Source organism: Dipodomys merriami, unplaced genomic scaffold (assembly GCF_024711535.1).
Source record: "Dipodomys merriami isolate MVZ:Mamm:240054 unplaced genomic scaffold, mDipMer1.0.p SCAF_3, whole genome shotgun sequence".
NCBI classification, from domain to species: Eukaryota; Metazoa; Chordata; class Mammalia; order Rodentia; family Heteromyidae; genus Dipodomys; species Dipodomys merriami.
Window position 1 is genome coordinate 1733687 of NW_027204492.1, and position 26314 is coordinate 1760000.

Consider the following 26314-nt stretch of genomic DNA (forward strand, 5'->3'; position numbering starts at 1 on the left):
GGTACAGAGCAGCCAGACCCTTCTGGAATGAGCTGTTCTGTTTAGCCTTTTGGTCAAACCTGCTTTTTGCCAGCAATCAGCTGTGAGGGTAGTTCATACTTGTGTGATAGAAAGCTTGTGCTCAGTGGTCAAAGGAGCTAGAGTTGATGTGTAAGGTGGAGCTTGTGACAACCACAAGAGCAGGTAGGAGTCAGTGTTATAGCCTGTCCTTTGCCTGCTGATGTGCTCTGGCCATGCTGTTCTTTCTTCCTGCTTGGCCAAAGGTCAGAATGGTTCATAGTGACTATGACAGGCAGGTTGACATGGTAAAAGTATGGCTTGGAATCATTCTGGGATTTGGATTCTGGTTTAATTACTGGCTAGGTATGTGGCCTGAAGTAAGTCACTTCACCTTTTCTAACCTTTTCCCCTGTCCTTTGAAGGAGAGATGGGGTATAGGTATCTCTGCTTTATCATATCACATTCTCAATGCCTCCCATAGTGCCTCCCATGCAGGAGATGATATTTAGTACCCAGTAGGTATTATCAGTCTGTGGTGATAGAGATTGGTAGAATTTTTTTTCCTCTTGTGTAGGTGCTTGGCCCACCTTACATGGTGTTATTCAATTAGTGACTCTGCTGTGTGGCCAGGACTGTGGACTGCTGCTGGAAAAGGTTGATTAGGATGGAGTGTAGATTTTGGACTTCATGTCTCTTAGACTGTCTCTCTCTTTATCCATCCATTTCTCCATTGGCTGCCACCCTTTCTTAAGAATATATACATTAGAAAACCACTTCAGATGTAGGCATTAGGGAAATGACTCTGAAAACTCCATTGATTTCTAGTTTGTGTAAGCCAGATTCACCCAGCTGTAGTATGTTGTGTCGTTTGGAGGCTTAGTCTTCCACTTAGCTGGGCTTTGAGAGGTTCCCTCTGAATGCATCCCACTGGCTTCTTTCAAATACAGAGACTATCTTGCCCAGTCTCTTAATTTAGGCCAAGGTAGTTTCTCCCTTACACTCTAAGAACAGTTAATGAACTCTTTTGGAACTGGATGCTGGGCAGATGAGTCCCCCTTTCCTCATTTCTTCAAAGCCTAAAGCCTGGCACTGGTGATTCGTACTTGTAATCCTGGTAATTCAGGAGGCTGAGATCTGAGGATTGCTGTTCAAAGCCAGGGCAGATACATCTGAGAGACTTATTTCCAGATAACCAGCAAAAAGCCAGAAGTAGAGATGTGGCCCAAGTGGTAGAGCACCAGCCTTGCAAAAAAGCTAAGTAAGAGCAAGAGGCTCAGAGTTCAACCCCTGTAGCAGCACACGCACCAAAAAAAAAAAAAAAAAAAAGCCCATTGTTCTGGCAGGATTCCCTTTCTCTGAGCCCTTCTGGGTGGATCTGATTTGGGTGGGAGGAGACTGGTATGTTCCCACACAGTAGTGTCTATAACCATCTTTGTGGTTTAGTTCTCCCTGGGCTGGAAACTGAGTTTCTCAATTTCGGTTCACTGCATTTCAAGGGAGGACCATGGAGCTGAGCTCATTTAAAAAAAATAATTTTGGTGGTTCTCCAAGGGCTCTGAGCACCATTCTCATCCTCCTGGAGGCACATTTTTTCTCTTGATTCCTTGATTCAGTGCCACATGTACCTAGCAGTGACAGCTCCCACCTCTTACTGCTGCTTAAGTTACTTTTCCAGGAGCAAGTGGGTTACCAGAATGTTTTAGTTGTAGTCAACTACTCACACATTGTCTCTTCCTATGTTGTCTGACATTCTTTAGTTGCTTTCCACCATCTACTTTACCCCAGACCACTCAGATAGCATGTTTCAAGAAAGAACCCTCCCCTGAAACATAGGTCAATCATAACACTCTCTTCACCTTAGGGTAGGAGGATGCTAACACTCCTCTTTTTTGTCATGGGGCTTGAACTCAGAGCCTTGGTGCTGTCCCTGAGCTCTTTTGCTCAAGGCCTAGCGCTCCACCACTTTGAACCATGGCTCTACTTCCAGTTTGAGTGCCAACTAATGGAGATACGGGTCTCATTGGGGATTTTTCTGCCTGGCCTGACTTTGAACCACGATCCTTAGATATCAGCCTCCTGAGTAGCTAGGATTATAGGCATGAGCTGCTGGCACTTGGCTGCTGCACTCTTCTTGATCTTTTGCTGACCTCTGCCTTTGGGACAGCTGGGATCTAGCCTTCATTTTCTACAGCTTCTGTGTACCTGAAGGCTGAAAGGAAGGCTGAACAGCTGTGCTGAAAGGGACTTGGGGAGTTCTTTTAGGGTGACCTTTCTTGGGTCTTTCTTGGTAGCTTTCCAAGTCCTAATTGACTCTTCCTGTTTCAGAGCTTCCTTGTTTTCATGGCTATAAGCTTTTGAGGATAATAGTCCTATGTTTTGCTTGAAGCCTTCCCTGGCTCTTGGTATCTCCCAGGTTGACCACTTTTCTTTCCACTATAGAGGCATATTTACTTTGCTTCCTGGCTATGCTATGCAGCTGTCCTGGGCTGTGGTAGTAGAGTCAGCAGGTGGCGCTGTGACAACAGGCTCTCACTTGAATGGGGGCAGAGACAGAAGAGTTTGGGTGCACAGCTTATGTCCACAGGGATGTTGTCTCACCTGAGGCCCCCTGAGGACCACAACATGCTTCTTCCCTACTTCCTGTTAAGCCCATGTCTTCATCCTGTTTGCTGAAGGGAGTATGTACAGACAGTTTGTGAAAAGTGCTCACTTGTGAGCCATGTCTTTCTCCACTTGATATGGTTGGCCCTGTTTCTCAAGAGTCTGGAGAGAGAGATTCTGTTTCTTCTGCCTTCTCTTGTTTACTCAACCTTTTAGAAAAGCATGGTAGCCCTGCTCAGCATCCAAGAACATTTTACTAGGAATGTCAAGTTGAGTTCAGGTATTTGGGGCTGACATTTGTTTTCCAAGGACACATCTGGATTCCATTAGGTTTTGGTTCACTAGCCTTTTCTTCTGTCCTTGGATGCAGTTAGTATAGACACTGGGCCATTTTGTCAGTGACTATAACTTTAGGAGATTCCTTTGGCTCCTAGGTTCTCACCTGTGCTCTGTAAATGAATAGCTAAGAATAGTTAGCTGGGTGACACTCTAGGCAGGGCTTGTTAAAGCAGAGAATGATGGAACATAACGTGACAGGAAAGAACCTGTGCAGAGTTCAATTTTGCAGGTTGACATAGTTGAGCTATTGAAGCCTGGAAATTCTGAAGCTAGTCCTTGTTCATTGGGTGTCATGCTCAGCTTTGGGGCTATCCCATTGAGAGTGCCTAGAATGGTCTATGTGGGGTGGAGAGTCACTGAAGAGATTATCAGGTAGGATCTGGACAGGTGACATTAAGTGAAGGAGCAGTAAAATGTTCCAGAAGGCTGGCAAATTCTAGTGAATCCATAGCATAGGGTTTAGTCACTTTACTGGGAGCACAAGGGAATCTGGGGATGCAGGACAGAGCTTTAGTCTATCCCCAGCTCATTGTGGTGAATCACTTTTCCCCTTTGCCTTGTCAGCTGCCACCTCAGCCACAAGCCTGGCTTGCTCACCAACATGGGTCTGAACCAGTGCCTTCTCACTGCTGTCTACTCTTTCCTCTGTTGCTAGATAAACTGGTAAACGCTGTGTCTTCCTATGTACTTCCATCTGCTGTGCCAGATCTCCAGGTGGACATAGGTGTAGCAAGAAGAAAGGGCAGGCTTGGGCCTGACAAGCAGTCTCAACACATTCCCTTACCTGTCAGAGAGTGCTTCCTATGCTGGGAGTGGGATGAGGTAATCTGTAAGGCCCCTTTTCATTGTGCCAGCTATGAAGGCGTAGATATGAAATAAATGTACAGGGCCAGCCTGAAGGCATTCATAGTCTTAATAGGGCATCCAGACATATGGACAAATGAGTAGGATGCATGGGTTTATAAGAACCACACAGCTGAATGGGGTATGCAAGAGGCCATCATAGGAGCTACAGAGGGTGCCTCCCTGACTAGGGACAGGCAGTGGATCAGGAAAAGCTTTGTCAAGGGAGGTAATAATTGCACTATCTAGGAAGAACATCATAGCCCAGAGTACTAATGTGCAGAATGAGGCTTGGCATAACCTGAGGATAACAGTGCTTGGCATCACCTGAGCAGTGGCTTGACCAGCTGGCTCTGGTCTGCTCTAGGGTGATTGGGAATGCTGTATAGTTGCTGATGGGGGGGAAACACTAGGCACTAGCAACAAAGATGAATAGCAGTTGTCCTGTTTAGTGTTGCCATAGAAGGCATTGTATAGTGGCTTGGGCCAAGGGGCAAAGCAAGGAGGAACAGCATTTGAGATTGCTCCTGTGCCTGCCATCACTTGCTGTCATCCCAGGTGTAGTAAGAGCCCATTTTGGCAGGCTGTGGTAGGAATGTCTCTGGGGACAACAGGAGTCAGTGAACAGTGGGATAGGTAGTAGATAAGGCTGTTTTGAGATAAGATTGGCCAGATGAAAGTTCAGGGTACAGAGCAGATTCTCAACGAACAGAGTAACCTGTATCCAGGTAGTAGGAGAGAAGAGCCAAGGGACATTTTGAAGATGACTTGTCAGCAGCAACAGATGCCACAGAGTACATGTCCTGGGAGGACTCTAGGATTATTGTAGGTTGGGGTAGTTAGGGTGGGACTGGCACCAGTGGGCCTGTTGATGCCATGTTAAGGACAAGTCGTGGGTGGGAGGTAGAGAGGTATAGAGAGGTTTGGTGTGGTGACTGTAGGAAAGAGGTTGTTGGGGGAAGACAGCACAGCAGGTAAAATTATGTACCCTTAGATGGGTTGGAGGTACAACTCCAACATCAGATGGTATGAAAGAACTGTTAGGACTGTGGTAGACAATGGGGGATGTCTGTCTTTGGAAGCCAGCCAGGCATTCCGGGAGGTAGAGAATGTTCATGACAGCCAGAGAAAGGGGAATCAGGACCTGGCTGGTAGAGGGGCCCCAGCAGTTGAATGCCTGAAAGCTGAAGGCCAGGAATGAGGCTGAGCAGGGCTGTTATTGTGAGCAAGAGACTACTTAGGTCCTGCACTGGATTCTATAGGTATCCCAGTCTTATCTAAGAAACCCTAGTTCTCAGTAGCTGAGGAAGACTTGAGAGAGCACTGAGAAGAGCTAGACCCTTACTACTCTGCTCTTGTTATCCTACCTTGGATAACTGAGACTGGCTGTAGACATTCCTTATCAGTCAACTTCCCAACCTGGTGGGTGTGAGATAGTAACTCTTGGTCTTCTCCACTCATCCTTGCTGGGTCCTGATGATGTCCACATGCCCCATCTCGACCAGCAGGTGGCACAAATACTCCCTCCCCCATTTCCAGCTGGGAGGAGGGGCCTCTTCCTCAATACCACAGAGACCTGTTTAGGAGCCAGAAGCTCTGTGCTGGGTTTTGTGCTAGTCACACTTGCCTTTCTGGCCTTTCCATGACTTCTGCTGCTGTGAATCAGGCCCATGGTTTCTCAGTGGTTCCTGGGATGCTTGGTAGCTCTACCTTCAGGGCTGTAGCCCAGTGGGGGGCAGGCTGGTGGGCAGCTGGGGGCTGAGACAGGGAAACCTGAGCCCTTAGCCACGAGGTCCCAGCTGCTAATTTTAGAGAGCACATGTCACTGGAAACTCTGCTCTCCTGCCAGGAATCAGCAGCCTGGTTCTCCCTGTGTTCCAGGGGCCCCTGGGAGCCTCACCCCAAACCAGGAACCACATGGGCACCTCCATCCCATACGTATACTCCCCAAAGTGAATGCCCTGGCTCAGGCAAGAAGAGAGCTTTCTTGCTCTGAGCTCCTCATCTCCTTGCCTGCTTGGGCCACAGGTGGGAATGGGCAAAGCCTACCAATGCCTGGCAGAACCAGAGAGGCCACCAAGGCTGTTGCTTCTCTTTCAGGCACTTTGGTTGAAGTTCCCTGGAGCAATTACTTTCTTCCTTTTCCCCCAGACCTCCACATATGCCTTGTCTGACTCTATAAGAGCTGTGGCTGGACTGGGCCCTTTTTGAGGCATGTGGAGAAAGCATCCCTTCATCTTGACTGACTGAGCAGTCATTTTCTCAAGGCTGCAGGGAAATCCTTCCCTCCACTCCCTGCCATCCCATTCTTGCTGCTCAGGGACTAGCATCTGCTGATCCAGCTACCACCTGTTTGCCTCTCAGCTGTTTTAGGCAGTGGGCACTTGGCCTTGAATCTTTTTCTTTCGCCTCTAGTTCAAGACCACCTCAACATGCACACTATTATATAACATGTGGGGCAGCTGGCTATGTGATGGTTTGGGAAAAGAAAGTTTCCTCTCTTGTGTCAGGACCTGGAATCTGTTCCCCAAAGAGTTGAGAAAGTATAATTTCTTTTTTCCTTTTTTTTTTTTTTTTTTTTTTTGTCGGTTGTGGGGCCTGAACTCTGGGCCTGGGCGCTACCCCTCAGCTCTTCAGCTCAAGGCTAGCGCCCTACCACTTGAGCCACAGCGCCACTTCTGGTTTTCTGAGTGGTTTACTGGAGATTAGAGTCTCATGGACTTTCCTGCCCTGGATGGCTTTGAACCGTGATCCTCAGATCTCAGCCTCCTGAGTAGCTAGGATTACAGGCGTGCTGGCACCTGGCTAGAGAAACTAGACTTTCTTAACTGTGGTTCTGAAGATAGGCTTTAGAGTCATACAAACCAGAGTTGAAATTCTAGCCACATCAGTTTCTGATTCTTGACTTTGAACATGTTACCCTTCTGAGCCTCAGTTTCCTTCTCTGTAAAGTGAGGGCAATAGTAGTAACTACCTCATAAGATAGATATGAGAATTCTGCCTCGTATTATTAGCCGCCATTGTTCTTTTATGGAGGCAAGCCTGGCCTTGCAGGGAGGAAACTGCTGGGCCTTCTTTGGCATGTCCAGGCCCTGACCTGGAAAGTGAGCGTTCTAGGACCTCATGCCATCTTTAGTCTATGCCCTGGGTGTCCCCATGCTCCTGCTTCCAAACCCTCCTCAAGGCACCTTGCAGAGTCCAAGGGTGGCTGTTGAGGGGTATTGGCAGATGCCAGCTCCCAGGCCCCACCTTTCCTCTCATGTTGCCAGGTCTAGACTGGAGGCAGGCTGGGGCAGGTAGCAGCCAAGGAGAGATCCTGCCAGCCACTTTGCTTTCTTGCTTCTTCTCACTTCTCCCTTTTTGTAAACAATTACAGCCTGCTTAGACGCCTGGTGACTCTCATCTCCCAGCAGGCCACACTGCTGGCCTCCAATGAAGCCTTTAAAAAGCAGGCAGAGAGTGCTAGTGAGGCTGCCAAGAAATACATGGAGGAGAATGACCAGCTAAAGAAGGTGAGCCCACTTTCCTAACCTAAGTGGGATGCCTGGGCTGTTATTCCTCAGGGGCCACTGTTAGGTTGTCAGACTGGTACCTGTATGAGACTACTGCTGCCTGAAAATTTGGAATTGTGTAGAGGCACAAAGGGGAAGTTGTCATTGGGTGTATGTGGTGGGGGGTGCCCTCTGCTCATGGTTACGTAGTAGAAAAAGGGACATCCTGTATCCATTCACTGCTTCCAGTAATACTGTGCCCTGAGGAGATATGTCATCATGAGCCTGGGCTCTGTGCTAGGACCCCTGGCATCTCAGAGATAGCCCTTCTCCAAAAGATTGACATCATGATGCCATACCTTCAGCAACATAAGGCTTATGTATCCCTCAGTTTAGAGAAGCAGAAACTGGGTTGTTGGCCAGACCTTGAAAGCCTGTCAGGAGGTGGGGTAGGTATGGGCCAAACTTTAGAAGGAGATAAATAGATTTGGGAACATAGGTAGGACACACTGGATAGGCAGGGTCAACTTTAGGGCTTATGGGCTACAGTGAACTGCTGGAGCCTGGGAAAAAGAAATAGTGGTTAGTGGTTGGGGTGGCTGACAGAGGTCCAGATTAGCAGCAAGTTGAGTCATTGGACAAACCCATAAACTCCATAGAACTTTTTGAGTCTTGCTGGTGAGGAAGGAGGTAGAGCCAAGGGCCAGAACAGGCAGAGTATGTAGTTTGTGAGCTGTAACAGGTGGCCCTCTGGCCCCCTCCTTTCTTCCAATGTCCAGCTACACTACTCTCTGGCCTTTGAGAGCAAGTAGTAGCCCATTGACATTTCTGAAGGGGCAAGAGCAAGTAAGTGCCCAGAATAGATTGAGGAACCACAGCTTGGTGGATAGCACTGGGAGGGAGCCTTGCTTTCCCTTCTTACTGAGTAACCTGCCCTTTGACACTTTTTCCAGGGAATTACTGTAGATGGAGGCAAGTTGGATGTTGGGGATGTTGAGGCAAAATTGGAGGAAGAGAACAAGAACCTGAAGGCTGATGTGAAGAGGCTAAAGGATGAATTGGACAGCACCAAACAAAGTGAGGATTGCCCTCTTGTGTTGCCCCTTCCATCCCCGGGTTTAGAGCCTCCATTCCCACTACTGCTCCTCTTGTACCGAAGTGTGTATATATATTTTTTGTTTGTTTGTTTGTCAGGGGACTTGAACTCTGGGCCTGGGTGCTGTCCCTAAGCTCTTCAGTTAAGGCAAGCACTCTACCACTTGAGCCATAGTTCCACTTCCGGTTTTCTGGTGGTTAATTGGAGATAAGAATCTCACAGACTTTCCTGCCCAGGCTGACTTTGAACCTCAATCCTCAGATCCTCCTGAGTAGCTAGGATTGTAGGTGTGAACCTCTGGTGCCAGGCATGTACCAAAGTATTAATAGCACATCCTTTATGTGCAAGCTCAAGAGTTGAGTGAAAATACACAGAACCCTATTCTTCCACACCTAAATGTGGCTGAATTTAGCACATAGCTAAGTGAGATGCAGCAGTTGAATAGGCCTTGGAGAAGCCCTGGCAATCATTTCACATGCTTTAGCATTGCTTACCCAGGGATGTTCCTGTTGAGAGGCAGACAGGGTTAGCCTTGTTGCCTTGGAGCTGAGAGCAAAAGGAGTGGGAATGGACATGAATTTATGAAGGTTTTTCGTTTTTGTTTTGTTTTTTTTTGGGTCCGGTCATGGGGCCTGAACTCTGGGCCTGGGCGCTGTCCCTCAGCTCTTCAGCTCAAGGCTAGCGCTCTACCACTTGAGCCACAGCGCCACTTCCAGCTTTTTTCTTTTTGCTTATGTGGTGCTGAGGAATCGAACCCAGGGCCTCATGCATGCAAGGCAAGCGCTCTACCACTGAGCCACCTTCCCAGCCCCTTATGTAGGTTTTTCTAAGCTGTGAACTAATCTACCTTTCTTTCCCCATCCCTAGACATAAGCCCATTTAGAACTGTAGGCTTTAGCTGTTGCTACTCTGAAAATCTGCAAGGTATTGCTATCATTGTGGGTATTGCTTTGAGACTGAGATTTTGCTCTCTGCCTCCCTAAAGGTTACCAGTAGGGTTTCCTTCATTTAACAACACCAAAGGGATCTTAAGTTTTTGTTTTGTTTTTCCTTCATATAGCTGTTTGGTCATCTCTTCATTGTATCCCTGCTCTGGAGGTCTGTAAAGGCAGATGCACTTTATTTAGAAACACTAGATATTGCCTGTGCAACCTCATTTGAGACAGATTCAGGGCAGTTTCTCATGTTTTTAAGCCAGCAGGGTTTTTTTTTCCTACTAGTCTCAGTCTCCTGTCTTTATCATTTATATCATTTCCAGAGCTAGAGAAAGCTGAGAATGAAGTTCTGGCCATGAAGAAGCAGTCTGAGGGCCTCATCAAGGAGTATGATCGCCTGCTGGAAATGCACGCCACGCTTCAGGTCAGCTTCTTCCCTTCTTGTGTAGGTGTGGGTTAGAGCAGTATTTCTATATGTAGGGAACCTGCTTCACCTCTTTGGGTCTTGTAAGAGTTCTGGGTTGTAGCAAGCCTCCTTCACTGCTAAGTCTAGGGCTAAAGCCTATCTAGTAGCCAGAATCTTTTTCTCTTGTCAGGTAGTATGTGGCATAGCACTAGATAGCCAAGGTAGCCCTCAGCAGGTGACTATGTGTGCACTGGGTCTTATCTTTGAGGAATTCCTCTTTCCAGGCTATATTCAGCCGTGAAGTATGATACCTAGTTAGGAATATACTTGGGTGAACCCTTGGGATTCACTACTTGCCACCTCTCCTGTGGGGCTGGGGGGTGATGTGGGCAAAGCCTGAGGAAGATGAGGAGAAAGCCTCAAAGGGCACCCGTTAAGTAACATATTAATTGCTGCCCTTACCTGCTGCCCAAGGCCTGGTGTGCGTTCTTAGGCTAGTCTTACAACTGTAGGCTAGCTAGAAGCTCAGATATTCTAGAAGTTGAGGAGGGGGAGAGCTAGTTAAGTACCCCTAAGTTCCACAGCTCTCATCGGTGTTTGATAGCTTGTTTGGACACCAGAGTGAACTAGGAAAAAGGGCCTAGTCCCATAGGGGTTCCTGCACCATTAGTGTGAAGGAGCTGAGTTTTGAGGGGAGCTGTGCAAGGTATACAAAGTTGAAAAGGGCCTGAGTTGGCACTTGAAAGCTGGCCAACCATGTGTTGGGGAGGAAGTCTTGTTTCTACTCTGACTATGGTAAAGGATTCTAGCTGTTCCCTTTTACCCCCAGAGCTTAGCCCACACTGAGATCCTAGCAATTCTGACCTAGCAAGTGTTAAGTTCAGAGCCTTTCCTAACATAGGAAGGATCAATATTCACACTCGAGCAAGCTTTTGGGTGCTTTGGGTGGGGTGCCTTGCACACTTGAATATCTGTCATTTAGAGAAGGGAACTCAACTGGGCCTCTGGGCAAGAGGGCTAGAAGTTAAAGGAGGTAGGCCCTGCCAACTTAACTGCTTTGTCCCTTTCCAGGCCTCGGTTGATGGTCCTACAGACAAGAAGGAGGAGTGAGGGACTGCCTCCTTCCCTGCCTGCAACCAGCTTCCACTTGGCCTGTGCTTGCTGTCCTGGAGGCCAATTCTTTCCCTTGATTTTTCAGTTCACTCCCTCCCATCCCTTTCCTTAGCTTGTTAGCTCATCATCTTGGCTCTTTTCCACTCTACCAGCATAGCACAGGGGGACCTGGTTGTCACTAATTTGCCATTGTTCTGCCTGACTGGGCCACTTCCACTCCTTTGAGTATGGCACTTGTGACCTGGCCAGTGTCAGAGCATCTTTTGTTTTACAATGTTGACATGTTCTCTTGTCCTGCAGGAGGCCTGTGAAGCAGGCTGACTTGTTTCTTCTGCAGGCAATAAAAGTTATAATGCATACAAGATACTTGTGTACAACTGAGGCTACAGGGAGGATTCTTCTTTTTTCAAAACTCCAGAACTTCCAGAAAGGTGCAGCCAGGGCTCTGTGTGGCAACCCTTTTTTCCTTGAGTTTGGTTCCAGCTCTGGAGACGAGGGTCACACTTGCCTTCAAAGGCTGGGACAGGCCCCACTTTATACCTCTTGGGGAGTATCTGGCCTGTCAGTCTTCCTGGGGATTGGCAACTGTCCCAGAAGCTTGATAAACCAATAGGACTTCCTGGTGGCAGACATGCCTGCCTTCTCTAGGTTCCTGTTCATCACATTCGGGACAGATATAATGTGGCAGAGCGCCACCAGTCACTCCCTGCCCTACCCCCTCCTGAAGGTTTTGCAGCATAACCTCTGACTAATGCTGACTGGGAGAGGAGACATGTCCTTGGCACTGACCTAGAGCTGGCCCAGGGCAGAGTGAAGCAGTGGAGACATGCTGCAGAAGGGTCAGGGCCCTTCTACTGCCTCCAGCCCTGAAGACATAGAGTGTGGTCTTTTACTGGAACTGGCTTATTGACAGTTCCCCTGGTGGCTTCCTCTAGTCAGTCATGCATGGTCAGCCTGCAGCTGAGCTTCTCTCCAACACAGCACAAGGGCTCTGTCTTTGCTGAGGTGCTTGTCCTCTTCCCCTGCCCCCTGCAGGTTCTCTGCTACACCTATATGTGAGAATTCTGGGTGGAGGGATGGGGGAACAGACCAAAGGTGTGTGTTTCGGAATTGGGGTGACTCCTGAATATTAATACTGGCCAGGTAGCTAATAGTCCACACCAGCCTGTTGTATCTGGGTCCAGGCCAGAAGCTGCTTTTTCAAGCATCCTATCACCTTTCCTAGCACTCAAGAGTATGGCTGCCTTTTAAAAAGTCCACACCTTTCCTAGCAGTCTGAGAAGTGGTGCCCATGGGGGTGGAACATTTTGGTGACGCCTTCTGATTGCTATGCCAAGGGTTAGAGCTAGTCCACTTTTCCAGGAAGGAAACTCAGGGCCTCCCTGAGTTCACCCATCTGTGTTTCAACAGGCTAAAGTCCAGACAGCCACTCCTGCCATTCCACTCCAACCTTTGCAAAGCCCATCTCTGGCCTACTTTCCAGGGCATCCCCATTTAATGGGGAGAATGATAGGGATAGTCCTATTTTCTTTGTTTGCTTTCCCATTGTCCTCATTATACTTTATGTACCTTAAGGACTAAGACCACTTCTTTTGTTGATTTCCTGTCCTAACTGTTAGCAAGCAGGCAGATTCCCGAGTAAATAGCCCTATCTGCTAGTATCTAGTTCAGACGATAAACCCCCATGAGGTTGTCTTTTTGTGCTGTCACTGTTTTATGTATCTTTGATAGCAATGTGGCAGGTAGCTTGGAGGGCTTTTGGCCTGATGTGTAGAAGAATGGACCAGAGCTCTCATCTCAGGCAAAAGATATAACTGAGAGCTCTTCAGGGCTAGGTGTAATCCCAAAGGAGAAGGGATAGGCTCTAATGGTTAACACTGGGGCTGCCAGCTCTTTCTGGAGGGCAGTTGTTTGGGTGCAGCTTGGTATAGGGGGTTTGTGCACAGTGGGAAGAGTCTAGTGGACACTTACTAAGAGCCTTTGCAGCTAAGAAAAGCTGAAGAGACTTATTAGCAGGCAAGTGTTCTGGAAGTGGCATTGAAGTTAAAAGGGTCAGGGTTCTGTGGAAGGAGAAACACAAAGAAAAATTGGAGAATGCTACACAACAGAACTAGGGCTGCCTGGTCATAACTCCTGCCCAAGGTGTGACCTGCTGCATCTACAGATCTGTCTGGACTGACTGATCACTATTTTTTTTCTTTTTCATTGTAACATACAACAAAATATCATTTTCACCATTTTTTTTTGGCCAGTCTTGGGCTTGAACTCAGGCTCTGCTGTCCTGAGCTTTTTCATTCAAGTTTAGTGCTCTACCACTTGACCACTGCTCCACTTCTGGTCGGAGATAAGAGTCACAGACTTTCCTGCCCTGGTTGGCTTTGAACCACAATACTCTGATCTCAGCCTCTTGTGTAGTTAAGGTTACAGGCATGACCCACCATCGCCCATCATTTTCAAAGGTATAGTCAGTGACATTGAGTTGAGCACATTATTGTGCAACCATCACCCCTAACCCATTTGCAGAACTCATCTTCCCACACTGGAATTCTGTTCCTATTAAACATTAATAAGTCCTCATTCCCCTCAGCTCATGGTATCTACCCTTCTGTCTCTGGATTCAACTATTCTAGAGGCTTATATGTGGGATCATGTAGTGTTTGTTCACGTTTTTCCATACATTTTTTATTTCTATAAAGGTGATGTATGGAGAGGTTACAATTACATAAGGCAGATAAAGAATTCATTTCTTTTTGGACAGTGTCGCTCCTTCCCTTGCTCCCAGTTTTCCCCTCCTGTCCCTACCCGCAAGTTGTATAGTTCATTTTCAACATAGTGTCTAGGGAATACTACTGCTGCATATATTCACCCTTTCTCCAATCATTTCTAGAAAGTGCCCCCTTTACTTTCCAAAAGACAGATGAACAAATGACAAAACAACAAAAAAAGCTTGTTTCCATTTTTTGGAGTTCATTTCAGTAAAAATATTTGTCCTTTTATGATTGCATTGTTTCACTTAGCCTCATCATGTCAAGGATCACTCATGGAACAAGTCAATTCCTCCATTTTCTTTTCCTTTTTTTTTTTCTTTTTTTTTTGGTCAGTTGTGGGGCCTGAACTCTGGGCAAGGGCGCTGTCCCTCAGCTCTTCAGCTGTAGCCTAGCACTCTACCACTTGAGCCTCAGCCCCACTTCCAGCTTTTTCTGCTTATGTGGTGCTGAGGAATGGAACCTAGGGCCTAATGCATTCAAGGCAAGCACTCTACCACTGAGCCACCTTCCCAGCCCCGAATTCCTTCATTTTTAGGGCTAATATTCCATTGTACAGACATCCTTTCTTTTGTTCTTCCATTCATCTGCTTATAGACCTTAAGTTCCTTTTATTCCTTTTTAATCCCACTCAAGTCAGGCTTTTGTGCCCCTCCACTTAAACTTGTTCAGGGTTCTGAGATCTTGCCATACCAATAAACATGCCACAGCATCACTATCCTTGACTGGCCACTTCCTCTCTGAGCCTTGTGGGCCATCTAATGCTTGGGCCTCATTTATTGATACACCCATTCATACCTTCCCTCAGCCCATTTAGACTCATCTGTATATGTAGTAAGAACCTCCAGGGTTTTTTTTAGCTCTAGGCTAGACTTGATGGAACTGCAGACTCCCATGTCCACATGCCAACTAAAAATCTCCACTTGGATGACATTTCCCAGATGACATGCCCAAAGCCAACTCACAGTTATACCCTGCAGGACCTGGCAACACCTCTCTGGCATTTGCCTAAACAACTCTCAAACCGGTATCAGTCCTACAGTCCCTGTTGGACCCAGCCCTTCACCTTCAGATCTTGTCTTCTGGCAACCTTTCTATAATCTTACTTGGGAGATAGATCTGAGGATCACAGTTCAAAGCCAACCCAGCCAAGAAACTGATCTCCAAGCTGTGATCGCCAGCTTTGAGCCAGAAAAGCAAAGGGACAGTGTCCAAGCTGAGCTCAAGCCCCACCCAGTACCTGTGCAAATTCTAGTACTCATAACTATACCCACCCTTCTTGCTGCATTTGCTCTGTAAGCAAGCTTATTGCCACCTAAATCTGTCTGCTTCAGGGGACTAGGGCTTCCTTCCCTGCTAAAGTCTCTTAGAATGGGGCTTTTTTGTCTTGGGTGGGGTTTGAACTCGGGGCCTAGATACTGTCTTTGAGCTCAAGGCTGACACTTTACCACTTGAGCCAGATCTATTTCTGGCTTTTTGCTGGTTAATTGGAAATAGGAGTCTCATGGACTTCCCAGCCCCAGGCTGGTTTTGAATCACAATCAGATCTCAGCCTTCTGAGTAGTCATATAGAGGTAAAGTCACAAGCACCCAGCCTAGACTGGGGCCTTAATGTAGGCAGGTGGAGCTGGTTGAAAGTCCCCATGCCTCTTGCATGCTCAACCTGTGCCGCTGCGGGCCTGCCTCCCTCCCCCCCCCCCCCAGGAGAGGCAGAGACAAGGCCAACTTTGGAAAATGATGTGTTTTTATTGCTATGTTTGCAGTGGCTTTTTAGCACAGTAAGAACGTCCTCCATAGGCCCATCCCTCACCTGGCCCCACCCATTAGGTATAAGTCTATCCCCTTAGGGAGAGATCCTTTCTAGGGGCCACTCAGCTGTTTGGGCTTGATAGGACACAGATGTGGGTTAAAGCTGCTACACGGAAGACTGGAGATAGGAAAAGTACATCAGCCTTTAAGCTTGGAGGCAGGAGCCTGGGATCCCTTTCCTGGGTTGTGCCCATGGATGATCCCTGCAGTCAGGCCCAGCCCAGGGAGCAGGGTATGGGCTAGCCTGAGCATGCCAGGTGAACAGTCCCAGATTCCTGGAACTGAATGACAGCATCCCCACCCTGCAGACTTAAGTGCAAAGGGGCAATGTGAGGACACCCCCTATGGCTCCCACCAAGCACTTTCCCACCCCATTTTGGGGCTGGAGAGTACATCCACACACATCCATACAACATACTCTCACTCAACAGCCTGAAGCTTGAAGCTTTGTTTTGCCTATGAAAATTAGATCTATAAATTCACACTCCTTGGCTAGGGGCAAAGAAGGGGAGGGGCTGCAAGGAAGGGAGAAGGTAATGAAGGGATGGTTCGGGCTCTTTTCTGTTTAGAAATATACAAGCAGAAATCTCACTCCTCAAGTTTTTATAAAATGTGCAAAATACAAGCCTCCTTGGCTCAGAGGCACCATTTACATCTGGTATTCACCTTCGCTAAGAGAAAGATCTATGTCACATACGCATATACGCTCACACACTCACACAATTGATATTGGTGGCTGTTGGCGCAGGGACCAGAAGGTTCCCTTGCTGGCTGGCTCTCTGAGCTAGAATAGGGATAGGGAGAGGGGGTCTAGTCCAGCTGAAACATTTGAAAGCCTTGGTTCTGCTGCTTCTCCCTTGCCTCTTCCATCCTGCTTCACCCCTCACCCCCCCCTCTATTCCCCAAGCTGCCACTGCTGCTTTTGGGGTGAGGGCATACTACAGAGCAGAGCCTGGGAGGTAGGCAGAGTGGGCTAATGGTAAGGAGGTGGGTCCTAGGCAGTAGGGGAAAGGTGGGAGGTAGAGCCTGGGAGCCTTGTGTGGACTAGCTTGGCTAGGGGCTGGGGGGAGGGGAGGAGAGGCATCTATTTTTGGTGGGTTGTGATATTTTTGGCGTTTTATTAAAAATGGAAAAAAGTTATTTTAGCACTCATAGTGCTTTTCTCCCCTCCCCCCCAGGCAGACCCCAAAACTCAAGGAAAGGCAAGCCCCTAGAAGGGTGGGGTAGGGGCTAAATAAAGCAGGGGCTGCTATGGCTACCAGAGGATGAGCTGGTGATGTGAGCTGGGGGTGTATGTCACATGACACTCTCCACCACAACAACCTTGCTGCTCTCGGACACTGGGGTCAGGGTGGTCAGGCCCCTGACATCTGCATCCTGAGCTCTGTACTCCAAGTGGTGGAGGCCCCAGATAGGCTGGGTCAGGTGCTGCCAACGCTGTAGGAGAGGATGACATGTTTACTCCCCTCATCTAAGGGTCACTTTCTTCTACCTCTTTCCAGGTCCCACTAGCTTTAGTCAGGGCAACCTCCCCACCCACCCCACCCCCGCAGGTGTTCAAGTTCTACTTGCTACAAAGAAAGCAGGGTTGATTGAGTGGGCTTTCTGCATGGAGTGAGGGAAGTGAGATGGGCCCTGCTTTCTGTTACCACCCAAGGGCATAGAGGGTCAGCTTTCTTCCATCCACCCCCAGGTGGAGCTGGCCAACTTTTCCTGTGGAAGTAGGGATGGGTGAGAGCCTTACCTCTGCTATAGTTCCCTTGGCCCTAAGGAGGCATCCCAGCAGATGAAGGGGCACACACAGCATCGAGGAGAGTGCGAAGGCCCAGCCTATGGCCTCACCCCACCATGGGTATACATAGGTATTATTGTAGACCAGTGGCTTGTAATATACAACATTGAAGATGAAGATCCCCTACAGTTACATAGAAACATCTGCTGTCACCAGGGCCTCCCTCCACACCAACTCTCCTACCCAGCCTTCCCCAGCCCTTACCATGCAAACCAGCGGGGTGAAGAAGGACCAGCACCATTTCATCCAGGGGCAAGGTCGGTACCCAATCATACATGCAATGTCATCCATGAAGCGGTCGGCTCCTGTAGTAAGGTAGTGGGGCCAGAATTGGAGATCACTTGCCCCACTCATCTTTCCCCATGACCTCCCTGCCAGCCCAGTCCTATCTAGACTTACCATAAACCCAGGCCACTACCACACATTCCCAAAAGGCTTGCCAGAGCAGGGTGGTACCACTGGCTGAGTAGTAGTCAAACAGCTGGAAGACATACATCCCGCCCTGGGGGAAAGGAGCAGATCAGGAAAGATGACAGCAACTAGCCCCAGACCCCTTGGCAGTCCCCCCCACTTGCTCCCACTCACATCTGTCACCATGGAGAGATCGATGACAAAGCAAAGGACGCAACAGAGAGCCACAGAGATCTCCCTTTGGAAACGGAAGTAGTAGGAGGCCGGGAGGAGGTCCAAAATCCCAGTGATGAAGCCCTCCACACCTACAAACTGTGGCCAGGGCAGCTGAGGCTTAGCCTCTTAACCCCATCCCAATACCTTTCCCAGTTTGTCAGGCCCTGGTCACCAATACCACCCCTGCCCTAGAGCCCCCTGCAAACCTGGCTATCCAGACCAAGCAGCAGCAGCATGAAGAAAAACAGGGCAGCCCAGAGCGGGGCCACAGGCATTAGTGTGACAGCTCTGGGGTAGGCGATGAAGGCCAGGCCGGGCCCTAAGGGTGAAGGTACAGAGTGAGACCCACAACCTATGCATATCTGAGCCTGCCCAAGATGGTTATCTCCCCTCCCCTTGCAGGTACCAGAGCAGACAAAGCACCCTACCATATCCATGTGTCTAGGCATGACTGGGCCCATTTAGGTATCTGACATGATAGGTCTGGAAAATGCCAATATGCTTATCCTCAGCAAGGGTCCCACCCCCAATCAAGCTGGGTGCCTGGCTTAAACTCCTGTTCCTGGGCTCCAGCGGCTATTGCAGTTACAGGTCACCATTTGAGGTGATACAGTAGAGGCTAGAGAAGACCCTCATTTTCTGAACCCAACATTCAAGGAAAGACATTGCCCTCGAACCCTTGGAGCTCAAGAGATAATAGCTGGGGCTGGGAGGTGACTCAGTGGTAGAGTGCTTGCATGCATGAGACCCTGGGTTCGATTCCTCAGCACCACATAAGCAGAAAAAGCTGGAAGTGGGGCTGAGGCTCAAGTGGTAGAGCGCTAGTCTACAGCTGAAGAGCTGAGGGACAGTGCCCAGGCCCAGGGTTCAGGCCCCGCGACCGACAAAAAAAAAAAAAAAAAAAAGATAATAGCTGTGCTACACAGTGGCTCAGAACAATCTAACCATTTAGATTGAAATTGTCTATCACATTTTAGAATTTGTTTGCATGGGTGTCTGGATGTGTATTAAATCAGGAAATGGGCTGAAGCTGAATGGCTTTACCTGATTCTGCCACCTTGGAGATGTGCACGCCCTGCTCTGTGGCCATGAAGCCCAGGATGGAAAAGACCACGAAGCCAGCAAAGAAACTGGTACCACTGTTGATGAGTGCCAGGATGATGGCATCCCTAGAAGTAGAGAGGACAGATTGGGCTGTTTAGGCTGCCTACTGCTCCCAGGTAGGGGGCAGAGAAGGGCAGGCAGGGCAGAGGTTGGTGATGCCTACTTGTAGCAGTTATTGTTGAAGCGGTTGTAGCTTCCCAGGGCTGTGAGGGCCCCCAGGCCAATGGCATAAGAAAAGAAAATCTGGGTCCCAGCATCTATCCATACCTGGAGGAATGAATAGGCCAGGAGAGATGGGGCATGAGGAACCCAGCCTGACAGTTCCAAATCTCCCACCCCATGCTGCTGCATAACCTCTCCCTCACCTGAGGGGACCCCAGCTTTGACCAGTCAGGCTTGAGATAGTAGATGATGCCATCCAAGGCTCCAGGCAATAGCACTCCTCGCACCAACAGCACGACGAGGACCACATAGGGGAATGTAGCAGTGAAGTACACGATCTGGGGAAGAAGCTATTCAGAGGGGCTCGGGGGCTCACTCCCCCTAAGTCCCCCAGCCTGTCTGGCCTCCCACTCCCAGCCCTGCTGAGAAACGGATGGCCTAAGTAAGCCTAAGTCACAGTCTTCCCATACTACTTGCTTAGAGCTCAGGAGGGAAGGCCACCCATAACCCCCATTCTACTTCCTTCCCTGGACCCAGAGGTCTCCCCAGGGGAAGCTAAGGGTGAGGCTGGGGTCCAGGCAGTCCCAGTGCAAGCACTTGTCAACAGCAGAGGGAAGAGAGGAGACAGGGAGGGCCATGGCTCTCTGGGCAAGGGCCTCTAAGTATGTATAATGTTCCCTCTATTTTGTAGGGAAGAACATCCATGGGAAGGGTGCAAACCTGCTGAGCTGAGTGGCAGCACTGGGGAGGCTTTTAAGTTGCCTTTTGTGGGGAAGGGAAGACGTGGGACTCGTGAAGATTGAGGTAAAAGGGCAAGGACAGCCTGTGGCACTGTGGTATAGAGCCCTGTGGCCCCAAACTCCAGATCATCCTTGTGAGAGAGTTGGCAGTTTTAGCAGTTGGGGATTGTAACTGGGGCAGTCAGTGGCAAGAAAAGGATGGATAGGGATGCCTCTTTGCCCAACATCCCAAGCTCTAGGGGCCTTGCTGGGAATGAAATGTAACACACCACAGTCCTCCAGGGAACTGGCAAGGTGTCACAGCTCAAACAATCTCATTATGTGACTATTCATACATCTGTCTTCATAACTAGACAAGGAACTCCTAAGGGATATGTAGAGAATGACTTTTCTGGGGGCCTCAGGGTCAGAGAAGCAGGGGAGACCCCCTCTCCACAGACTAGGACCAGCCAGACCACCAAGCAGACTAAGGCAGTGATAGGAATAGGAGCATGAGAAAGTAAAAGGATGAAACTGATGGACACAGGGCAGCGACAGCTACTGCCTTGGTTTCTGTTCCTCAGGACAAAAAAGCTGCAGATTCCTGAATTTGGTAGGAAGGATTTACCCCTAATATACTTGGAAAAATGGACCAAGATTTAAGGACTCCAGCCCAGGCCCACTCACCTCCTGTTGCCAGTGATCACTGAAGACATATACCTTCCCAATAATGCCACCCGTACCGCTTCCTACTTTACCTTTCCTGTTGACTTGACCCCTTTCCACACGCAGAAGTATACCAGCACCCAGCAGGCAAGCAGGCACAGGGTCACTTCCCAATTGAGGGCCCCTGGCACTTCCAGCCCTGCAGAGAGCCGCAAGACTTTGTTCCTAGCAGAGGTAGAGGGGAGAGAGAGGGCACCTGAGGGTTGTGCCAGCAGAAGGGCCCAGCAGCTGGAAAGTGCTCCAGCAATTGGTGGCTCCTCCTTCCCTGAAGCCTTGACCCAGGCTCTACCATGAGTCTGAGAGCCCCTGCCAGTGGAAATGGAACTGTCAGCTTGGCCCTAGGCCACACATTCACACATGGCTCCCTGACCAGGCAGCCATGACAGTATGATAGTAACGAATGTGGCTGATGAGACAAGACCTACTCAGCTTCTGGGTCTGGGCTGGGTATTTCCAAAGCAATGGGAACATAGGCCGAGTATTTCCAGAGCTGGGCCATGTATGAGGAACTAGAGGGTTGGAATGGGATAGGCATGGCCCAGAGGCATCTGACTCACTCCCAGAACTCGATGACAGGGGACCGGCGGTCAGCAAGCTGGTCACATGTGAGGTTGGCCAGGGTGGCATTGGCACAGTCTTCATGGCGAAAGATCTCCACACAGTCAGGAGTGTTCCAGGTATGGCCACATGTGGCCCAGGGCAAAGTGGTGGTGAAGGACTTTACCAGGTAATAGAAACCCCAGGCCAGCACCATGATGTAGTAGGTGTTGCAGTAGAAGACGATCACCATGGAGGCATAGCCCAGGCCTGGGGGACAAACCAGCAGTTTCCTTTCCAGACCTCCCCACCATCCCCATTATCCTTCCCCCCAACACACACTTTGAGGGCTGGCACTGGTCCCCGCAGAGGCATTAATAGCTTGCCCCCTTCCCTCATCCTACCACCAAAGCCTTCACCAAGTTTCTCCAGTTCCCTTGTGTAGGTGTCCAATACTGGGCCACCTCACAGCCTGCCCTGTTATCTGGTCACTATGTCCTGTTGATTCTGCCATCACAGAAGTCCCAGACAGAAGGCAAGCTTCCACCTACCCCACCCTAAGTGGCAGCTGGAAAAGCTTTCTAGTAATCTGAGGTGTGAGAGATGGTCATCCCTCAGTGGGTAACCCCATCAAGTCACCACCTCTCTTGAGCCTAGCTTCAAGGACAGGTAGGACCTCGAGCAAGCCAAGTGTGTGCTTATTATCATGGCTGCACTTGGTCCATCCTTGCCCTTGTGAGGAGGGTCAATCCCCTGCTCTAGTCTCTACTTCCAAGTTCACTGTGATCTACATGTCCTTCTGGCTAGTTCTTCACTAAGGGATGGGGGAGGAACTGCCTGGCCCCAGGCCTGGTATTCAGATTTCTCAAGTGGAAAATATTGAGAGCTCTGTTCCCTAGCCCTCACTCAGCATTGGAAACGGGGAAGAGGGTGAGGGTGGGAACTGGCTCAGGGCCACTCACCTTTGAATAGGGGACAGATGTTCCAGACGTTGATGCTGCCAGCCTTCATGAACTGGCCCAGTGAGATTTCCAGGAAGAAAATGGGAATTCCTCCAACCAGGGCGATCAGAACATAGGGAATAAGGAACACACCTGGGACAGGAAGCAGAGTAGGCTCAGGGGAGAGCAGTGCAGTGCAGTTTCTTATCTACTTGCCCAGGGAAGCTCTCTTGTGCTACCAGGGTACTTGGCCCAAACCGCTCAGCTAACTAGCCAGCAAAGGCTCCAGAAGGCCTAGGCGGTCCAGGCAGAGCCCCGGTTCTGTCCTCCACCCTGGTTCTGTTGACTTCCCACTAGGTGAATCAGTGTTGAGGCGGCCACTGACTCAGAAGCTCAAGGTGAAACGTCTTGGGAGACAGCTCTGGCTCTGTTGTGAGACAGCCATAACAGTACCTTGGCCATTAGAACCCTGTTCCCCTGGTCACAAGGACCCTTCCAGAAGTTCAATCCTTATGGACATTTAATAGGCATGGAGGATACACGGACTCATGCATACATCCCTTGTGCCACAGTTGTGTCTGCCAGGCAGTACAATACTGGAAGGGACATGGGCGAGGGTGCCAAGGCTGGGTGCTGAGGCCTAGGGGCTTGTCAGAAGAGCAATGAGGTCCTGACTGGCACCTGTCCAGCCCCTTTCTTCCCCCCCCCCCACGCTGTTCTATAGGGCCTCTACCCTTGCCTCAGGCCCAGCTGTCTCCACTACTCAATAGCTAAATTGACTGCAGCTTGCCCTGCTCCCGCCCCCGTATCCTTCTTGTGTGACCTTGGGTAAAAGCCTAGCTTCTCAGACTCCGTTTCCCACCCATCACCTAAGCTGCTTCAGCTTCTCAGCAACCAGTGTTGCTTTGCAGTCACAGGACACACTGGTGCCCATTGCTGTTGCTAAGCTGGGCTTCGGCAGCTGGGCAGGCGGGCATGGGGTGTGCATGCAGCATGTCCAGTGGAGGCGCCAGGCAGGCCAGGCCGCAGGCTTCCCAAACCTGGCTCAAGCACCCAGTGTTCCAGGCTCAGGCCAGAGGGGAGGGAAAGGGAAGAAGGGAAGCGAAGAGAGAAGGGAGGAGAAGGGAGGGGAAGGGAGGGCATAGGGGAGGGACAGAGTGGCCCATTGTGTGTGTGTGTTCGTTCCTGTGTGCACACGTGGGGGGCCTGCACAATGTGTCACTTGTGTGCCTGACCCGTGGGGGCAGCCAGGACTCCTCACCTCTTGGAGCCTCCCCCTTGTACTCCCAGGGTCAGGGGCAGTGAGGGCGGGACAGCCTTCCCATTTTACCCCAGTGGCCAAGCACCCCTGCCTTGGAATTGAGGAGTCTAGCGGGCAGCCCCTCAGTTTACGCAGGAGGCTTTCTGAGTGCCTCCCTCCCCCCTCCCTCCGCCAGGCACATGACTGGTGAAGGGGGTGGAGGCCGGCGCTGGATCGTCGAGTGCCAGGCCACAGCGAGGAGGTACCTCGGCCCCCAGGCTCCCTGGGGGACCTCTCCACCCCGTGGACTTCGCCCCTCCATTCCGGTGGGCCGCGGCAGGCTGGGGGAGGAGGGACGGGCTTCACTCACCTCCGCCGTTCTTATAGCACAGGTAGGGGAAGCGCCACACGTTGCCCAGGCCCACAGCGAAGCCCACGCAAGACATGATGAAGTCCATCTGGCGTGTCCAGGTCTCGCGCGGTGGCACGGCGATATGGCCGACTGGCATCCCCGGGCCGGCAGGGCCATCGCCCTTGGCCGGGGCCCCATCGGGCCCGGATGCGATGAGGGGACCCTTCTTCTCATCTCCCGACACGCTGTAGATGCCGTTCTCGGCGCTCTTCTTCGCCATGGCCCCGGCGGGCCGTACGGCCAGGCCGGGGGGTCGCGGCGCCTTGAGGGGGACAGGCGGGCAGGGGACTCCGGCAAGACCCGGAGGGGTGGGCCCCGAAGGCGCGGGCCCGCCCGGGGGCCTCGAGGGCGGCCGGGCCGAGGGACGGGGCGGCGGGCGGGCGGGCGGGCGGGGTGCGGGACGACGGGAGCGGCGCAGTCAGAAGCAGTCCACGAAGCACTTGAAAGTGAGCCTGAAGAATCTCATGTGTGTCGGGGACCCGGGGACGCGCGGGCGGCGGCGGGGCCCGGCCGGGCGGCGGCGGCGGCTCCCGAGTCTCCTGCCCGCGCCTCGGGCGGCGGCTGCGGCAGCGGCAGCGGCGGCGGCGGCGGCGGCGGCGGCGGCGGCTCGCCGGGCGCGAGGCTCACCCTAGCGGGGCGCGGGTGGCATCGGACGCCCACTTATCTGCAAGCGGCGGCTGGAGCAGCGGCCTGAGGCCCGCGCCCCCCTCCCCCCTGGCCCGGCCCGGCCCGGCTCAGCCCCCACGGCGGCTGCCCCGCACGTCCGCGGCTTCTGGGGCTCGCGGATCTGACGGCGGCCGCAGCTTCGGCGGCCCGGACGCGCCTTACCCCCTCCCTGTCGGCGGCGGCGGCTCCAGCCGCTCTCCCGGCCGCGGCGGGCTCTGCGATTCGCCGCTGCACTCTCACGGTCTCTCTCGACTCCGGCGCGATCGGCAGCTGCTTAAGAACCGACTCTGAGGTGATGTCACTGTCGCCCCACCCCCACGACCCGCCCGCCTCCCCCCCCCCATCCCTCTCTCCCGCCTTCCCCGTCACTCCGCCTACCTCCTCCCGGCCTCCTCCTGCCTACCGAGGAGACGCGGCTCGGGAGACAGGCGCGATGGCTGCTACCTGCAGCGCCGGCCCGCACCTCCTCCCCAGGGAATCCAAGCATCCCTCACTCCTGCCTCACCTGACCAGGCCCAGTGTCCCCTCGGATAGCCATCCCGGGCCCTCCCTCCTTCTCCCCGGGTCTCCTCTCCCACTGACCCCTGCTTTCCCTAGGCCCGCTTTTCTTTCTAGCCCTTCTCTGCCTCCCAGTTGGAGGCCGAGCGAGTGTTTGGTACCCAACTGAGAAGCACCGCGGGGTAGGGGGGGCTTGCGGGGTGCGGTGTGCATCTGGCTGGCGTACAGAATGGCTGGGCCTTCAGCGGACCGGAAAGGAGGGACATTTACTTCTCCGTGTTCTGTAGCCCTTTGCCCTGAGGCACTGCCCTATCACTCCCCCCCCCAGGGGTCAGTGCTCCCCAAGGGTACAATCTTGGAGGCTGGAGGTCAGAGCATGTGCCCTATTGGTGACAGGTTTCTGTGGGTCTTGGAAGTGTGCAAAGGGAGATCTTAGGCTGGGGAACAAGGGGTACACAGTGTCAGCAACGTACAGAAGACAGCTCTGTGATGAGCACCCCCACCCTGTCGTTGATCTGGGGGTGGGCAGAGCATATGACCTGCACAGATTGGGGCAGGAATAGGGTAAGGCTGCCCCCTGGTGCCTACCAGGTGCACAGACCCTTCCCCAAAAGCCTCCACTGGAAGACCCCAGCTCCCCCCACCCGCCTCTTCAGGAATCACTAGGTCTGGCAGCAAGAGGATCACCTGGCTGCCTCTGCGTGCCCCCTGCCAGCAGGGTGGTGCGTTGCTTATTTTCCAGCCCCGACACTAGCCAGTTGTGCCGTGGGGAAGGAAGGGAAGAGTCCGGGCTGGAAGGAAAGATGTGCCCAGCTCAATTCAGGCCTCCCCGATCTGATCATAGACAGGCAGTCCCCAGATGGCTCATCCTGTTCGGCTAAGCCTGAAGCCATCAGGGCAGCTTTAGGAAGAAAAGCAGTTCCAGCCGGAGCCAGATTGAGCCTGCTAGGTTTAGGGAGGGGCAGTCTCTACCCTGGCCAGCAGGAGAAGCTTCCAGGACCCATGTGGGAGACTCACAATGTCACCTGTGCTTACACCTGGGCCAGGGGCTTGAGATGGCTCAGTTACAGGACTGTAACTTTGGGGCCCAGCCTGGACTGAAACCATCAGGAGAAAAAAAGGCCTCAAGGGAGTGACCCTTTCCCTGGCCTGGTAGAGCTGCCACCACCCAAAGAACAAGGACAGAGCAGAGGGCATTTTGCAGAACAGAAAACAGAGGATTCGGGCTGGGAAGGTGGCTCAGTGGTAGAGCACTTGCCTTGCATGCTCGAGGCCCTAGGTTCAATTCCTCAGCACCACATAAGCAAAAAGAAAAAGCCGGAAGTGGCGCTGTGGCTCAAGTGGTAGAGCGCTAACCTTGAGCTGAAGAGCTGAGGGACAGTGCCCAGGCCCAGAGTTCAGGCCCCATGACCAGACCCAAAAAAAAAGAAAAGAGAGGATTCCATGAAGTAGATGCACAGGCCTTGCCACAGTGGAGGGATGGAGCGGTGTC

At 51.5% G+C, this 26314-nt stretch overlaps 3 protein-coding genes across 5 annotated transcripts in view; 2 read left to right on the top strand and 1 right to left on the bottom strand.

Annotated features, from left to right (window-relative positions):
• The window catches only part of Bcap31 (B cell receptor associated protein 31), a 35207-nt gene extending 24021 nt beyond the window's left edge, over window positions 1-11186 (top strand). For all 3 annotated transcript variants that reach the window (XM_070039524.1, XM_070039522.1, XM_070039523.1), the window contains exons 5-8: window positions 7160-7295; window positions 8228-8351; window positions 9629-9729; window positions 10783-11186. In XM_070039524.1, the coding sequence (XP_069895625.1) occupies window positions 7160-7295; window positions 8228-8351; window positions 9629-9729; window positions 10783-10821 (400 nt within the window). In that variant the 3' untranslated portion in view covers window positions 10822-11186. The remainder of the gene's footprint in view (window positions 1-7159; window positions 7296-8227; window positions 8352-9628; window positions 9730-10782) is intronic.
• A 4129-nt stretch (window positions 11187-15315) lies between these two features.
• Slc6a8 (solute carrier family 6 member 8) lies at window positions 15316-23969 on the bottom strand. The gene is made up of 13 exons (XM_070039514.1): window positions 23617-23969; window positions 22028-22159; window positions 21086-21335; window positions 20561-20693; window positions 19287-19421; window positions 19085-19188; window positions 18862-18986; window positions 18024-18136; window positions 17776-17913; window positions 17590-17692; window positions 17395-17495; window positions 17143-17313; window positions 15316-16835 (listed from the first exon to the last, which is right to left on the bottom strand). Exons 1-13 carry the CDS (start codon window positions 23876-23878, stop codon window positions 16695-16697), a joined length of 1908 nt encoding a protein of 635 aa, XP_069895615.1. The 5' UTR covers window positions 23879-23969; the 3' UTR covers window positions 15316-16694.
• Window positions 23970-24593: 624 nt separating this feature from the next.
• Window positions 24594-26314, top strand: part of Pnck (pregnancy up-regulated nonubiquitous CaM kinase) — a 14151-nt gene continuing 12430 nt past the window's right edge. The window contains exon 1 of the mRNA XM_070039520.1: window positions 24594-24616. The gene's annotated coding sequence lies outside the window, so the exon portion shown is untranslated. The remainder of the gene's footprint in view (window positions 24617-26314) is intronic.

Bases quoted from the DNA above. Each gene is read 5' to 3' on its own strand.
- Slc6a8 (XM_070039514.1), bottom strand. From the start codon at position 23,878: ATGGCGAAGAAGAGCGCCGAGAACGGCATCTACAGCGTGTCGGGAGAT. The intron at 17,914-18,023 runs GTTTGCAGGGGG...CCCTGGCCACAG, and splicing joins TGCTTGGTCTGGATAGCCAG to TTTGTAGGTGTGGAGGGCTT. The intron at 17,693-17,775 runs GTGAGTGGGAGC...CCTTTCCCCCAG, and splicing joins ATCTCTCCATGGTGACAGAT to GGCGGGATGTATGTCTTCCA.